Source organism: Neoarius graeffei, chromosome 12 (genome assembly GCF_027579695.1).
Source record: "Neoarius graeffei isolate fNeoGra1 chromosome 12, fNeoGra1.pri, whole genome shotgun sequence".
Taxonomy (NCBI): Eukaryota; Metazoa; Chordata; class Actinopteri; order Siluriformes; family Ariidae; genus Neoarius; species Neoarius graeffei.
Genome location: NC_083580.1, coordinates 6,077,396 through 6,094,929, shown reverse-complemented (window position 1 = coordinate 6,094,929; position 17,534 = coordinate 6,077,396). Strand labels below are relative to the sequence as shown.

At 42.5% G+C, this 17,534-nt stretch overlaps 1 protein-coding gene across 1 annotated transcript in view; it reads left to right on the top strand.

Moving 5' to 3' along the window:
• The window catches only part of dym (dymeclin), a 213,472-nt gene extending 202,324 nt beyond the window's left edge, over positions 1 to 11,148 (top strand). The window contains exon 17 of the mRNA XM_060935419.1: positions 8,627 to 11,148. Within this exon, the coding sequence (XP_060791402.1) occupies positions 8,627 to 8,776 (150 nt within the window). The 3' untranslated portion in view covers positions 8,777 to 11,148. The remainder of the gene's footprint in view (positions 1 to 8,626) is intronic.
• The last annotated feature ends 6,386 nt before the right edge of the window (positions 11,149 to 17,534 follow it).

Below are 17,534 nucleotides of genomic sequence, written 5' to 3'. Positions count from 1 at the left end.
CTAAATTGAGCGTAGGTGTGAATGTGAGTGTGAATGGTTGTGTGTGTCTATGTGTCAGCCCTGTGATGACCTGGCGACTTGTCCAGGGTGTACCCCGCCTTTCACCCGTAGTCAGCTGGGATAGGCTCCAGCTTGCCTGCGACCCTGTAGAAGGATAAAGCGGCTAGAGATAATGAGATGAGATGAGATATAAAAAAGTGTTGTTTACCAGCTGGGAGGTCGGTATGGTGAAATACCGTGACCGAGGTCTTGAAAGTACTGAGCGAGGCCCTCTGAGCCGAGGTCAGTATTTAAGGCCGAGGTCACGGTATTTCACCATACAGACCGACCTTAAGCTGGTAAATAATATATATATTTTTTTTTCTTTACCAAATTCTAACAGAAAACGAGAGCGCCCGAAAGGGAAAACCGAGCCAAGCCGCCATTTTGAATCCTCATTCACGGCTGTAATGCAAATGGCTTCCTCCTCGGTATACAAGTGCACTTCCATGGCAGGAAAAAAACTAGATTTTGCCGCCTGTGTAGTCCCCTATTTATACAAATAGGAGTCATTCAGGATTCAGCCATGTTTTTGCTCGGCGTTAGCAACAGTTAGAGGTTTTTAGCTTTCTCCTGAAATGTTTTCTTTTATTTCTTCTTCCTCAGGGTAGTAAAACTCGCCTTCGCTGTGAACACTGTCGTTATCGCTATCCATGCTGTAAAATTAATGCTATTCTCCTGAGAAATGCTGGCAAAAATTTATAAGATTTTTGATAATCTTATAAATAAATCTTATTCAAAAAAAGATAAATGTTGACAAATTCTACTATGTTTGTCGTTGTGAACGAGCGAGTCGCCAGAGGTCTGTAACTGGGGTCCGTACTGTAGGATACGGACCCGCTCACCAGCCAATCAGAGCGCAGGATTTGATGGAAACCGGACTGCGAAAAAAATAAAACAGACTAACTAAAATATTCCTTATTTTAAAAATGAAAAAGTTAACAACAATTGGGCCTTTTCTGAATGAAATTTTTATGAACATTTGTACTTCCTCCATTTGCTTCTCTTTTCTTTCAGCAGTCTGTAAAAAAAAAAAGGGAGAGCTCTGATTTCTTTTTAAATCCATTTGTACATAACCGCCAACAGCTCTCACATTTTTAGATCCATTTTTGTGTGTGGGTTTGAAGCATTAAAGCTGTGTTGCTTCAGCTTACAGTGAAGTCATGTGCACGCTCAGCTTTTCCCTCTCTGCTGTCTAAACGATGCAATTTCAGCGAGGGGAGAACGAAGATTATGCCACGTGATGAAAACTGATAATTGTTTTTTTCCGTCAATTCAGATCATCACATGATTATATCGTTACACGCCTACTAGCCAGTGTGTAAAGCCTGAGGCTGTGTAGCCACTCTGATTTCTGCACATCAAGCTAACTGGACTAGCTATGTGCACTCGCCAGAGGCAGCGACGATCTCAATGAAGGTCCCCCCCCCCCCCCCCCCCCCCCGTCATCTTCCTGTCATCTCTGTACACATTTAAGAAGAGGTTGTATAAAGTAGGATCAGATAATACTGTATTTTTATCATTTTTTTTCTTCCTTTTGTTTTTGCGTCAAACATTAAATGGGAACGAATGCCGTGCTCGAGTTTCTTCAGAAGTCGTCACTTGGAATGATGTCGTTTTCAGGCTGCAAAGTGACGAAGAAAAAACAACATGGACGCCCCAGTGTTCATCCTTGTTCATGTTGGCAGCAGTGTAGGTATTGAATATTCAGTGTTCACGGATTTAATAAGCGAATATTTCTGTACGTTTTATCTAAACAGATGTATTATATAGTACAGTGGAAGGCATTGAAAGTTGCTTTCTTTACTGCTCATGCTACGAGCAGCCATTTTGATTTGATGTTGCTTGCTGAATTCGGAGTGAAGGTTTTTGTTTTGTTTATTCCCCCCCCCCATGTCAGAGAGTGGAGATTCCGAGTTACAAGCGTTTACAAGCCGAATTGGGAATTGAAGAAATTTCCAGCTACATGTTCTATAGGATCGGTCCAAGGAATCATCCAGGCCTTTTTTTTTTTTTTTGTATTTGTGACCCCTCACCGAATCCAGGGACACATGTCGGCCGAAACGAATCTGAGATAATCGCAAAAGAAGCATTTTTTTTTTTTTTGAAATTTGTGATTTTTGTTTTTTTCCATCATGTGCAAGTTGAGATCTTGAAGAATGCAATCAGTATTTCAGATAATAGATTGTTTTGTTGGAAAAGCATACATTTTTTGTTGCAAATTGTCTCGTTTTTGTCAGGACTGTAGCCTGCTGGGGGGTGTGGGTAAATTACCATATGGGCCATTCACATGATGATTTAAGTCTTTTGTTGTTTTTTTTCCGCGAATCAGCTGTATGATGCGAGCTGAGCGCATGGCTACTTAACTGCATACAGGCGTGTGATTTCACTATGGAATGAGTTACTAAACAGAGCGCAGAGGAGGTGACACACCGCGAAGCAAACAGACACACGGTATTTACATCGGAGATCACCATTTCTAGCAAAAAAAAAAAACGCAACCTCGTTTTCCAGATTGAATGGAATACTTGAATGATCGGATGATACACGGACCGTTCTAGGATTACATTCCATCGGAGGCATTGGTGTGTGCAAGGCGCCGTTTCTCTTTCTGATGGGGTGAGTTTATTAATCTAAGGCTGTGTGGTTATTTTTGCATGTAACGGAGAGTGTTGTGGTTTGGTTAAGCCTAGGTCACAACCGGACGTACGATTTTTTGGCCGTGTGATTTTTGGCGTTTCCCAAATAGCTGCGTTTTTTTTGTTCACGGAGAAAGACGCGCGTTGGCCGTAAGTTTGTCTTGCAACCTGAAAAAAACGTAAGCGCCCGTAGAGTTTGTTTGACGTGACAAAGAACCTCTGCGGCCGGTCTGCGGCTCGAAAATCAGCACATCACACGCGCGCTCTCGTGCGTTTCTTGCGTTTTTTGCGTGTAGACCGGCTGTAGGAGCACATGCGGCCGGTTGTGACCGAGGCTTTACATGAAACTAGCGTTGTGTTAGTTGTCATCATCGTGCTATCTTTCTTACGGTGTGAGTAATTTTTCAACCACAAAACGTTAAAGTATACTTTAGGACTTATTTTTGTACTTCATAATTGTGTTGGGCATACTTTGCATGGAAGGAAAATTGACGTGGTGATCTTTGTTTACATGAAAGTAGTATCGTGCTAGCTCGTAGGGGGTGGGGCTTTCCTTAATATCATGCAAATGAGCACCATTATGTGCCCGCCCTACACCCAGAGTAGCTGAGATGGAAAACTTTGAGGGCGATTTTCTCCCTTTTCTGTTTTAAGAAGTATACACTTTCAAAAGGCCACACATTCTTCAAATATTGTCAGATCTCCACATGGAAGGCATCATTGGAAAGCTTAGAAACTGTACTTTCTGAATCTGTCAATAACTCAAAATGCCCCCGGGCCGACATGCGTCCCTGGATTCTGTCATCTGCCACATTTGTTTTCTTGGGGGGGGGGATCTCAGCTGTTGGAGAAATTGCAGCTTTGTGTTCGTGTACATGCAATAAAAACAAAATGAATAATCACCTGGCGCTGTGTTGCAGCAGTTTCCCTGGTGTAAGAATCAGGGTTAGTCACGATGTTGCTCAGCTCAGGCGTGTTAGTGGTGTTGATGCTAATAGTGTTATAGTTCATTACACCAGCCCTAATGGAAACCTGGTGGTGTTCAAAATCTGTTTCAGAAGCAGCAGGTGCTCGTGTCTTGGTGTATCAGTCAGTGTTTTCACCCCGAAGAGCAAATGCTTCCTTTTTATTGTTATTATTATTATTATTTATAAAGTACAACTGGTTTATTAAATTGTTTGTTTAACTACAGCGACGTTGTGAATCAGCTGCGTGTTGTTACAGTCTGACGTAAACTTGTGTGGACGAGTGAAACATCGTCTAGACACTGTGTGTGTCTCCTGGATACTGAAATTGAGAAACACTCGTCTAGACGGATTTACACACACACACACACACACACACACACACACACACACACACACACACACACACACAAAATAGCTACTGCAGATGAGTATTAGGGTTCCCAGAGAGGGGTGTGTTTTGAGGTTCTCTCTTCGGAGGTTCTCTCTTGCTGCCCTGGTACGGTCTGACCACCCCCACCACCCTCTCTCTCCTTCTCTCTCTCTCTCTCTCTCTCTCTCTCTCTCTCTCTCTCTCTCTCTCGCTCTCTCTCTCAGACACAGGCATAAGGGGGAGAGCAGAGGCATATTTGCATATACTGGCCTAGGCAGCATTCTCTCTCTCTCTCTTTCTGTCTTTATTTCTCTCTCATTGGGAACAGAGAGAGCAGTGTGTAGTAGGTCAAGTGACAGAGGCAGTGGGATTTGTTTGGCAAAGTGTGTGTGTCTGTGTGTGTGTGTGTTCTGTAGTGATAAGACAGAGACAGTCTGGCTCCTTTAGGACTACAGGGCAAATGCTGCAATCCAGCTCGCACAGAGACCTCAATGTGACCTTAGTACGTGTACACACACACACACACACACACACACACACACACACACACACACACTCCTAGTCTCCTACATATCCAAACTTGCTACTGTAAACTGCGCAGAAATAAATATGAAGAATGATTGTATTCATGCTCACAAAGGTCACATCATCTCGTATTGATGGGCTTCTTAGGCGGCTTCTGCTTTTTTTGGAGGAGACCGACTGACTGTGTGTGTGTGTTCGTTCTAATCTCTCTCGCTCTTTCTGCGTTTTCCGATGTTAAAAACAGGAAAACACGCATGCATACATGCACTGACAAGGCCTAGAGCCAGCACTAGCGTCATACACTGTCCTGTCCTGATCTGGACTGATGGATCGTGTGTGTGGACGTAGGAGGAGGAGGATGGTGACCTTGGATCACAGCCAGTCATGAGCCAATTCTGCCCGGACTCTGTCTGGCGCTGCTGTTCTCTAGAAACATCGTGTGTGTGATTGCGTGACTGATTCAGAGAACTGATAAGTCATGAAGTGTGCGGAGGTTTTTTGTAAATGTGTGTTTATTTAAAGTGTGTGTGTAACGGGTATAGGCTGAGAGTGTCTTCAGACTCCCCAAGTGATCATGTGATCATCGATCTTCTGGGACTGGAGGAAAACGGCGATACTGCGTCCCGTTTCAGCCGCCAGTGTCATTAAACTCAATGTATTGATTTCACCTGAAAAAAAGGCAAAGAACATCTCCGCCCCCCCAAATTCAAAACTAAGAACTGGTCCGAGCTGGATTTCTGGATGTTTTGGTGGACTGTGAAGATGTGAGGTTCAATACAGGAAAAAAAAAAGCATTTATCTGCTGCCAAAAGCACCTGTTGTGTGTGCAGTGGGGGGGGAAACGTTTTCTTTCTGATTCATGAATGTTTGTGCTTTCACAGGTTTTTTTTTTTTTTTCTTTTTGTCCCATTAAACATTGACGCTACATGCGTATAATACAGGTCAAAAGTTGCAAGACTTTAGAGTTTCACCACTTTAAACACGCTGATTTGTGTTGTCCTCGTTAGCCTCCTGACCTGGAGCGCGCTCGCTCGCTCCCTCCCTCCCTCCCTCCCTCCCTCGCGTGCCTGTGTGACAGCCGTTGCTCTCGATGCCGTGTAAGAGGAGAGCGTGTATCCTCAGGGCGGGTGAATGGAGGCTGCGCCGTGCTCTGAGGCGGTGTGGAAAGCTCAGGCTGATGGCATCTCGCTGTATGTGGACAGATGAAAGCAAGTCGAGGAAGGCTCGTCTGAAACTACGGGCAATCTGATCGGCCAGTGGTGCATTATTGATGGAGCCGGGCCGCCTACCTGCTGGCGCTCTGGCTGGCACCCACCTGGCATCGGCTCGTATTCGGCTCAGCCTGCTGCTGACCTTCTGTCAGATTTGGCTAAATGAGGCTACGGGTGGCGCCGGTGTAGTTTTCAGGGTTTTCTCACCGGGTTCCTGGACTGTATTTGCTCAGTAGGGAAGGTAGATGTGGTGGAATTGAACCCGGTTATCCTATTGCTTAAAAAAAAAAAAGACTAACCGTTATATTGTGGCAGCTGCAAATTAAATTTCTTCTTAGAATAAAAATTCCACCTCTGAGGCTCTAAAACTGAAGAAACTGCAAGGATACGTCTCGGACACGGAGATCCCTGTACACAGTGTTCATTCACTTTTCATTTCTAAATGAGGGAAAAAATATTAGTGTTCCAAACTACCAAACAAAATATTCCAGAAAGCGCCGAGATTTCTCATTTGCGTGTTCTTTCGTCATTTTTAGATTGATTTCGGGGTTAAAATTAACATACGGATGAGTCCGAGCAATTACTGGTTAGCTGGTACCATGAAGGAGGCCGTTAGCGCCTGATGTACAGCTAATCTGGATTACTATGTGCTTTTTAAAAAGTGACGGTGAAAGAGGGAGTATGTGACGGACGGGAAAAAATCAGCAGGGTTTTCGTGGCTTCAATTCAAGAATCGTTCTGAAATGTACAGCAGTGACCTTTTTTTGTCATTTTTGGATTCATATTTTTTTTTTCTTTGATTTTTATATGGAGAAGCACAGTTTAAAAGTAGTTTTATGGAAAAATTAACTCATTTCCTATTTGACTACGTGCCAAGGGGCGATGATAAATAAAATAAAATCATTTTGTTTTCCAAACAAATGAACGCAGCCAGTACGGACTCGCGTCTCCACTAATCATGTTGCTGGTTCTATGGCGTGCACTCGTTTACTGGTGGTCTGTCCTCTACAGTGGTGTGCAGATGTTTTTGGGGTGTGGTTTCTCACTGTACCGTTCACAGTGCCCATAGAATGAACTGATCCAACAGCTGCACTTGTTGCCTCGAACAGTTTTATGTTGTTTTTAATCGGGAAAAGTTTTGCGTTCTCGCGTACCGACGATGCCCCGGCAGGAGCCGAGAGAACGGAAATTGGCCGTGTTGGGTGGGAAGGAGGGCTTGTACGCACTCTTCCCTATCAATCACAGCAAAACAAGTGAATCAAAGTGGAAGTATGTGGAAGAGTGCGGATGGCGGTAGTTTAGAAAGATACACTTGACTGGCTTCATGTTGGTGGGAACCGGATTACTTATCTAGCTTCCTAATACTTCTCGTCATTCCTGCGTTTCAGTCGACCCTGCTTATCTGCCATCTCTGAATCTACACATCATTGTCTGCGCAGAGTTTACGTTCCTTCGTAAGAGGAAGCGAAGCGCACCAACAATACCCGTTCAGGCGCTTTTCCTCAGGGCGTTATCTTTCCGCTGAGTGGAAGTGAACAAATTTGCGAGAGGAAAACAAAACAAGAAGAATCTAAGCCCTCACGGTGTATATGAGCACCGAGTCCGGATTGTTCTGCTCCAGATTGATGACCTCACCGATTCTAACACTGGTTGACGGAAGAATCGCGAATCTGATTGGACACGAGGCGTTTTTAGTTTTCTAGAAGAGCTACCCTGATACTGTTTGTCTGTAATTCAGATCACAGGTTCATATTAATGCACTCGTTCTGATCACCGAGACCGGAAATTGTATCGCGAATACTCCATGTAAACGGGGCGTAATTATTGATGTGGTGAAGTTTTCTGTTCGGAGATGTTTGTTTAACGTTTTATGGAAGGAGTCTCCAGTGTCAGTGCTTTCTTTATAACTAAGAGGTAGAGCTGCGACGTTGAGTTTTCTGACGAGAGGAGAAAGTGTTATTTAATAAATACAAATGTAAATGGCAAATTGTGATGTAATACAAGGAGTAAAAAGCTTCAGGATGTGCTGTTTAAGGAAAATAATCAACTTCAGTGCGCTAACAGTAACGTTACGGAAGTTTGATTTGTTTGGGTGAGAAAGGCGAAAAAGAAAAACGGACCAATATCGTAAAAAGTTTAAGATGTTTTCATGTTCTTACGACGTTATAACAAACGTTCTTTGTTGTAACAATATACCGTTTGCTATAATGTGAGAAGTTTGTACCGTATGTCGTAATAACGTAAAAATATTTATAACAAACTTTTCACGCTACATGATACTGATCCAGGTTTTTTTTTGTTTTGTTTTTTTTTCTTATGTAGCGGCAATACGCGTCCATATTTGAGAGTACAAACAAGTCATTTGAATTTGGGGCGGAGCAAATCAACTACTCAAAGATCAAAATGAAAGTTTTGATTCGGACACGTGCCCAAAATGGCGCTCCGAGGTTTGAGTGTACGGCGAGATTTTTGCAGTGAGCGCGGCGAGGAACTCGAACCTTCCAGCACCGATCAGGTGGCGCGTACGGACGAAAGAGATCGTAAAGCCGTGGTACGAACTTGTAGCTCCTCGACGGCTCCACTTAACACATGTTAAGAGTTTCGTTTAAACACGAAAACCTGTTGAGGTGTCGAGATAACTGTTGCTTAACAGAGCTGAAGTTTATTTACCTGCCGAGTAGATGGTATTACAGAGCCGAGTCACCTTTACACCGTGAAATCAGATCACGGCGTTTTCAGGCTGCGGGGAAACGCATGAACTCTTCACTGCACTCGGAGCGAACAACATGAGGTTTATCAGGATGTTACCAGAACTCTGAAATTATAGATCATCATAAATAACATGAATTTCTTTTTTTTTTTTCCCCTTTGTAGAAGTTTCCAGAGCTGAAGTTCAAGTACGTCGAGGAAGACCAGCCTGAGGATTTCTTCATCCCTTACGTGTGGTCTTTGGTCTTTAACTTTGGAGTGGGTGTGTATTGGAACTCTCAAGGCATTGAGCTTTTCAGCATGGACTCGGCCTGAGGGAAGGGAAGGGAAGGGAAGGCCTGGTGAGTGCGTGCGTTTTGTTGCGCGTGATGGTTTAAGGACGGCTGGGAAAAGGGTTTGGGAAGTTGATTGCAGTTTAAAGGTCTAATATGAGATTTGGGGACGCGCTGTTGGACGTGCTGTCGTGACTTCCTGCCTCGCTTCGTCGTTATCAGACCTCCTGGGCTTCCATTACCTCCAGCGCCTCCTCATCACACACCGATGAGGCACCGAGGACACGTCAATCAAAACACTGCTTCGTTACTGGACAAAGTGTCAGACGGGCGCGGCTGCACTGAATTCTGGGAATGGTACAGTTCTGCTGTGAAGCATGCCATGGCGCATTTATTACTGCTATGTAAGGGTTTTTTTTGGGGGGGGGGGCTGATTATAATGTGTTGCTTGGGTTTTGTTTTTCAGGCGGTCGTGCACAACAGGTCAGGACTGATACGGGAATAAATCACATGACCAACCTACTGTAAGACTGGTCGTGTTTTTTTTTTTTCCCCTCCCCCCTTAAATACAAAATGCTTTCTTCACTCGTTTATGGAGTTCACGCAGTGGTTCATCTTTACTGCATTTTTGCTTGTTTTGTTTGTGTTTTCGGAAAAATATTTATTTATTGTTTTTGAGTCATTTTTCCTGAACTGTTCAGCATCTCCGTATAATATGTCGCTTTTTTTTTTTTTTTTTAAAAACAGCAGTGATTTTTGGACGGAAATCCTCCTCCTGTAAAATGAGTACAGATTTAAAAAAGGGGAAAAAAAACTATTTTAGATACTTTGTTGAGCAAAATGAACGTTTGTTTGTGTGTTCATATATTGCGTAGATGTACACATCCATAAATAAATGCATGGACATGAAACAATACAAACAGCATGTTTTTGTAAAATTTATCCCTTTTTTTTCTCCCCCCCCGGTCCTCTCGTCCTCACTACTATGTCCGATGTCTGCTTTAGGCCCACTTTACACGGGGACGGTCTGAAACAAAAACGCAAAAGTCCGTTTTCGTTCTCACTTACGACCGTTTTCAAGGAGGAAATCTGCGTCTATACGGTGACGCATAAATGTGTGGAATTCAATTGGATGTGCATGCCAGGCGGCTTAGTGGTGCTGTGAAAGACCTCCGCCATGTCTGCACGCATGCGCAACGTCTTCCGTCTTGTCTGATCTGCACATCTGCGCCGCAAAAACTTTGACTACTCTGGCTATGGCTACTCGTGAGGTCGCCAGAGCAGCTTGAAGGTCCGTTGGATCGATGTAATCAGACATGCTGTAGCCGTTCTATATGAGTGGGCGGAGCACAGAGGACGGCAGGACAGAGATCAGGTTTACAAATGGGCTTTATTGCCACACTTTTCAGCCTAATATTTTTAAACCAACAGCCACACACGCAACCGGCGTCTAGCTTGGGGATGAGCTTCTCTGCTCTCCCTCTTTAAATAGGGCGTGGTCACTGGGAAGACACACAAACACAGGTTAATTGACATCAGGTGTAGTGATTCTGCCACTTACCTTCCCTGACTCCACCCTCCTGTCACAGACCGGCGCTTGACCACGCCCCCGCTGCCACACATGCTCTTACTATGACGTAAGCGCGTACCCGACGTGAGCAGATCCGAGCAGAGTTTCGCGTATTGGGTAGTTTAGACGGATATGCAACGGGGGCTGTTTTTAATTTATCCACTCTGGAAGGCGTTTTCAATTTTTTCCGTTTTTCAGCCTCGAAAACGCCGTCCCCGTGTAGACGAAAGGCACTTCCGATAAAATATTTAGTCGTTTTTACCCGACAGCGTCCTCGTGTAAACGGGCCCTTAGTCTCCGAGGTTTTGTTACTATTTTGGCACCTTGTGGCTTCGTATAAATCTTTTGTACATGGTATAACTATCTCCCCCCCCCCCCCATTTTCTGACGATGTGTTCCTGTACGTTTTCCGTGCGATCTGTGCGTCTCATCTCATTAAGAGGCATCAGCAGTATTTCACACCGGACTTTATATTGTAATTAAACTATATCCATATCCACACTACACCACTTCACTACACACTCTTTATTTTCTATATTCAATTTCAAGTTCATTCTCCTTCTCAGCGATTCCAGTCACGACTTCGTTCTGAAATCTTCCACTGCCCTGTTAATTCCGGGACGCGTCTCCAAAACTGTTTGCGTTAAGAGGTTTATTTAAGTGACCCAGGAAATGCAACTCTTGGACGAACTGAAGCTGCAGAATGTTACTATACAGTACACTCAGGTAACAAAACGGATCAAGTAATAATAATAACTTCATAATAATTCTTTCTCTCTTCTTTCTGTTCTGCGCTGTATATAAATGACTACAACCAATAAACACACAAGTTTGGATTGTAAAAACCTGCATGTTTGTGCGTCTTTTATTCACTTCAAGTTGCCAGGTTTGGTTTGGTTTGGTTTTTCTCCTCTCCTCAATTATTTGTGAGCTGAACAGTTATGGAATTAGATACAGCTTTGAACGTCAAAACAGTAAACGCAAGCTGTAAAAAAAATTTTCTTTTCTCAATGCCAAGATGTTCATTTCAAGCAAAAAGGAGAGATTTTTTTGTTTTATTGATTTTGATTTTCCACTATTCGTTGTGGAGCAAATTAATTATTAGCATTTGTTATAAACATCCCATACAGTTACCTAAAAGTGTTTGTTTGTTCACCCCTTTACGGAAGCCGAGAGAGGCCCTTCATATAATCTTTCTTTTATTCACCTTGTTATCCCGAGATAACGACATAATTAATTCAGGATCTCGAGAAAACAACACAACTAATTCGAGATCTCGAGAAAACAAAACAATTATTCCGTGATCTCGAGAAAACAAGACAATTATTCCGTGATATCGCCTTATTAGGTGATCGATTATTCCAGACATTCTAATGACCAAAGTTGCGTCTACACAGAATGAGAAATAGCCCCAAAGTCAGCATATCACAAGTCTCTTGGCGCACCTGAATGAACCATTTCTCAGCTGTTTACTCGAGATCATGAAATAATTTTGTTTTCTCAAGATCTCGGAATAACGGTTTTGTTTTCTCGAGATCTCGAATTAGTTATGTTGTTTCTCGAGATCCTGAATTTATTGTCGTTATCTCGAAATAACGGTTTTGTTTTCTCGAGATCTCGAATTAGTTGTGGTGTTTTCTCGAGATCCTGAATTATGTCGTTATCTCGAAATAACGGTTTTGTTTTCTTGAGATCTCGAATTAGTTGTGTTGTTTTCTCGAGATCCTGAATTATGTCGTTATCTCGAAATAACGGTTTTGTTTTCTTGAGATCTCGAATTAGTTATGTTGTTTTTCTCAAGATCCTAAATTATGTCGTTATCTCGGAATAACGGTTTTGTTTTCTCGAGATCTCGAATTAGTTGTGTTGTTTTCTCGAGATCCTGAATTAATTATGTCGTTATCTCGAAATAACGGTTTTGTTTTCCTGAGATCTCGAATTAGTTATGTTGTTTTTCTCAAGATCCTAAATTATGTCGTTATCTCGGAATAACGGTTTTGTTTTCTCGAGATCTCGAATTAGTTGTGGTGTTTTCAAGATCCTGAATTAATTGTCGTTATCTCGAAATAACGGTTTTGTTTTCTCGAGATCTCGAATTAGTTGTGTTGTTTTCTCGAGATCCCGAATTAGTTATGTTGTTTTTCTCAAGATCCTAAATTATGTCGTTATCTCGGAATAACGGTTTTGTTTTCTCGAGATCTCGAATTAGTTGTGGTGTTTTCTTGAGATCCTGAATTAATTATGTCGTTATCTCGGGATAACAAGGTGAATTTAAAAAAAAAGGATTATATGAAGGGCCTCTCTCGGCTTTCGTACCCCTTTATTTTTCCTCAGACCATCCCTTTTAATTTGGATTTTTTTTTTCCCCTGGAGTTGTGAGTAGTTTCCATGGTGACAGGATTAACCACGCTCTCTTAATCTCTTTTTGGTGTTGGAAACTAACCAGGTGTGGAAAAGCTCGGAACAATTCCAGGTGAAGTACAGTGCAGTGCCCAGACTGTTGCGAGTTCAAATCCCTGTCCTGTCAGAGAGCCAGTGTTGGACCTTTTGAAACGAGATTCTTAACCATCACCTGCTCCCTTTTCTATTACAGCTAAAAAAGAAATTTGTTCAGGGTTTGAGAGACTGGGTTCTCTTTGACGTGCATCCAACGTCTATACCACTTATCCATCAAGGTCATGGGGGAAGTTGGATCCAATCCCAGCTGACTTTGTACAAGAGGTGGGGTTCACCCTATCGCAGGGTAACACCGAGATGAGCAACCACTTCACACATGTGGGCAATTTAGAGTCATCAATTTGACCACACAAGCCTGAGGAGAAAGCCTGAGAACATCACACAAAGGCTGTGAGGTTCAAACCCAGAGCCTTCTTGCTAGGACGTCAAATACGTGCAAGATCTACCTAATGAATGCATCCATCCGTTATCTGTAACCGCTTGTCCTGTACAGGCAAGCTGGAGCCTATCCCAGTTGACTATAGGCGAGAGGCGGGGTTCACCCTGGACAAACCGCCAGATCATCGCAGGGCTGACACATCGAGACAAATAACCATTCACACACCTTCACATTCACACCTACGATCAATTTAGAGCCACCAATTAGCCGAACCTGCATGTCTTTGGACTCTGGAAATCGGAGCAAACCCACACAGACACAGGGAGAACATGCAGACTCCACACAGAAAGGCCCCTGTTGGCCACCAAACCCAGAAGCTTCTTGCTATGAGGCGACACCACCACTAACCACTCCACCACCTCTAATGAATACAGTACCACTCAAAAGTTTGAACACCTTCTAATTCAATGTTTTTTTTTTTTAATGAATAAAAAGTCACTTCTTCATGTCTTAAAGTAATGATGGATGTCGTTTCTCTTCACTTAGTTGAACGTTTCTTGACCTGGATGGGTTACTAGAGTTGTGGTGTTGAATAGGGCTATTTTTAGAGTATTTCTATTTACTGTTTAATCTCGAACACATTAAGAAGGTAAGAAACTCGTCCACTAATTACCTTTTGACGAGGCAGACCTGTTAATTGAAAAGTGTTCCAGGTGATTAGCTCATGAAGCTGGTTAAAGGGGAACTGAAGTCATTTTAAAACTTGCTTTATTTCTTAATTAACGTGTTATTCTGTTACATTTTCAATTTTAATAACCTTATATCGTGACTTGTATTGGCAACTAATTGCAATTAAATATGATACTTATCGGCCTGTTCGGTTTTTAGCCATGCTGAATTTAGTTCGTTTGGTCCACGGCAGGCGTCGCTTATCCGCGCGATCTTCACGAGACTTCGAAACGTGAAGCGTCAGCGCCGCCATTTTGAAAACTGTTAACGAAATATTGCGCAAAAACGAGTTTAAATGACGATTACTGCCTACTTTTTTCAAACTTTCCCGATTGCTATCAAAACAAACAAAACTTCCGGCTTGATCACGTCAGCATTCGAAAGAGGGCGCGTGCGTCTTTGGACGACATTGGCAGATGTTGGTCGCTTTGATTTCCGCTGTACGTTTTACTTCCGTCCTACGATGTCTCGCGCAGGTCTCGACGAATCTCGTTTACGGCCATTGCTTTGACATATGGACTGATATATTACAGAGCATATTTCAAACACTCATAACTTGCTCTAACAGCGACAAAATAGCGATCAAACATGCATTCCGATATTTAATAAAATAAGAGAAATAATAGAATTTTGATAAATTTGCCTTCAGTTCTTTAAGATAACACCAATAGTGTGTAAAATAAAACGTCAAGGTAAACACTGAAGAATCTAAAATATGTTTTCATGCACCACGTAATTCGTACATGTTCCATGTTATTTCATAGTTTTGATGTCAGTGTTCTACAATGTAGAAACCACAGAAAAACCTGTGAATGAGTAGAATATTGGTGTACAAACTTCTGACTGGTCCTGTATGTCGGATAAGAACGGTTCCAGATTAACCAGTGGCGGAAAACGGTGGTAAAGTTTTCTGCATTAGTGATGAGGAGAAAGTTTAACCTTTTAGAATCAGTCTGATGCAAATTTGGGTGCAATTTACATCATGCATCTGCGATTTGGATGAATTGCTCACGAGGAACAGCAAGTATCACATGAAATGGCTTGACTTGATATTTCCAGCAATGCTGGTTGCTTACGTATGTGACGAAACGTACATCAAATTTAATCGTAGTTACAATCCAATCTTCGTCTGTCTCCACACTCATTAGTCTTGTTTGAATTCATCGTTGCTTAGATATGGAACACAGATCATGAGAGAGAGCAGAACCAGAGCTTTGTAATGACGCTCGTCAAATTTGTACACGGTATGAAGACATCAAACTTTTGCAAAGTAAAATCTTTCCGAATTTCCTCACACTCCTGATTCTCAGTTGACTAAGTCATGAAGTCCATATTGCTTTGCGGTGTACCATACAATCAAAATAAACAGCACGGCTTCCCCTTTCCAATGATCAGAGTTTCTTGGTGTGAAAAAGCAGCATTGTCGTCCAAATTTGAATCCAAAGCAAGTAAAATCTTGTACTTGGACACTACACGCATGTTTTTGCAAATTGCCAAGTCAAAGAGTTTCCTACCATCATGGTTCTGATCTTGCCAGAACCATCTCCGACACAATCCTGAAAAGATCTCGCGACTGCTAGCGTTTTATCACGAAACGCATGTAAAAACGTAATTTCATCAGATGCGGTATTTTTCTTTTCCAGTTGATGAAAAATACAATTGTGTAAGTATTATCATAACAAAGGATGGAAAATCTGGAGAAGCATAGACTGTTCTGGGGGGAGATACAGCAAGAAGATAGGACCCTTATAATGACCAGGATAAGAGCTTAAAAGTAAAGGTCATGAAATTATCCTGAAAATGATCGAGTTCATGAAGCGTTCCTTGGATAGTTAGTTGTTCTTGGCTTCCTAAAGTGGTTCTATTTGGGATCTACTCTTATCCATCCATCCATCCATCCATTGTCTATACCGATTATCCTACTAAGGGTCGTTGGTGAGCTGGCGCTAATCCCAGCTGATATTGGCCGAGAGGCGGGGTTAACCCTGGACTGGTTGCCAATCTATCACAGGGCTTTATAACAACGTGTCTTAAAGGAATCTGTGGTTAGTAGAAGAGAGCAACTGGACTTGCTTGAAAAGTCTTGAAGACGTTTCGCCTCTCATCCGAAAGGCATCCTCAGTTCTGTCTGTCTAATAGGGAGTATCAAGTATTTATCCTCTCATGGATCATCATAGAATCCGAATCAGAATGCTGGTGGCTGCATTGTAGGTGGCTGATAGATGTCATAGACACCCACCTCTGTTGGTCGTTCCAGGTTGACAAAAATGAACGATCCTCTCTGGCTAAGATGTCTGCCAGCCTTCTGGATGTCCTCTCATACTCCCGCACCAGTCGAAGGGAACTCATCCCAAAGTGCGTAGAAACATATCTGTGAAGATACTCAGTCATCCAGGTACATAGTAATCTGTGGTTGGTAGAAGAGAGCAACTGGACTTGCTTGAAAAGTCTTGAAGACGTTTCACCTCTCATCCGAAAGGCATCCTCAGTTCTGTCTGAGATAGTAATCTGTGGTTGGTAGAAGAGAGCAACTGGACTTGCTTGAAAAGTCTTGAAGACGTTTCGCCTCTCGTCCGAAAGGCATCCTCAGTTCTGTCTGTCTAATAGGGAGTATCAAGTATTTATCCTCTCATGGATCATAATAGAATCCGAATCAGGAGTATGAGAGGACTTCCAGAAGGCTGGCAGACATCTTGGCCAGAGAGGATCGTTCATTTTTGTCAACCTGGAACAACCATCACTGAACAGAGGTGGGTGTCTATGACATCTATCAGCCACCTACAATGCAGCCATCAGCATTCTGATTCGGATTCTATTATGATCCATGAGAGGATAAATACTTGATACTCCCTATTAGACAGACAGAACTGAGGATGCCTTTCGGACGAGAGGCGAAACGTCTTCAAGACTTTTCAAGCAAGTCCAGTTGCTCTCTTCTACCAACCACAGATTACTATGTACCTGGATGACTGAGTATCTTCACAGATGTGTCTTAAAGGAGAACTGAAGGCAAATTTTTTTTATCATCAAAATTCTATTTCTCTCATTTTATTAAATATAGGAATGCATTTTTGATGGCTATTTTGTCACTGCTAGAGCAAGTTGAGTGTTTGAAATATGCTCTGTAATACATCAGTCCGTATGTCAAAGCAATGGCCGTAAACAAGATTCGTTGAGCTAAAGTTTAGCCACGAGCTAAAGTTTTAAATAACTAATGAGGTGGATGTGACGCCACGTGAAACCCAGCAATAGATGTTTGTTTCTGTTCCTTTTTTCTGAACATGTATCCTTTCCTGTTGCGTTCTCAGTTGCTGTGCTCCGCGTCCTCTCCAAACTAATGACACACCCACTGATGTTTTAGTTCGAGCTGAGAACCAACTTTTCAGGCTCCGATTCAATTTGTTTTTGGTCGAAAAATCTCTGAACGGTTCAGAATTTTTGTGTGAGAATCAAAACGGAACCTGGTCCGTTAGTGGGGAAAGGGGTGGAAATGAAATGTGAAAGATGAGAACATTATGAAATGGAGACATTGGCAAGTATTTAAATTTTGAACCGTTTTTTTGGTTTTTTTGTGTGTTCCTGAATACGAGAGCTCATCAAGAAGGACAAATAAAGAACCTTTAATGGCGTTAAACCATTTTTCCTCCTCCCAGTCTATGGGTTGGA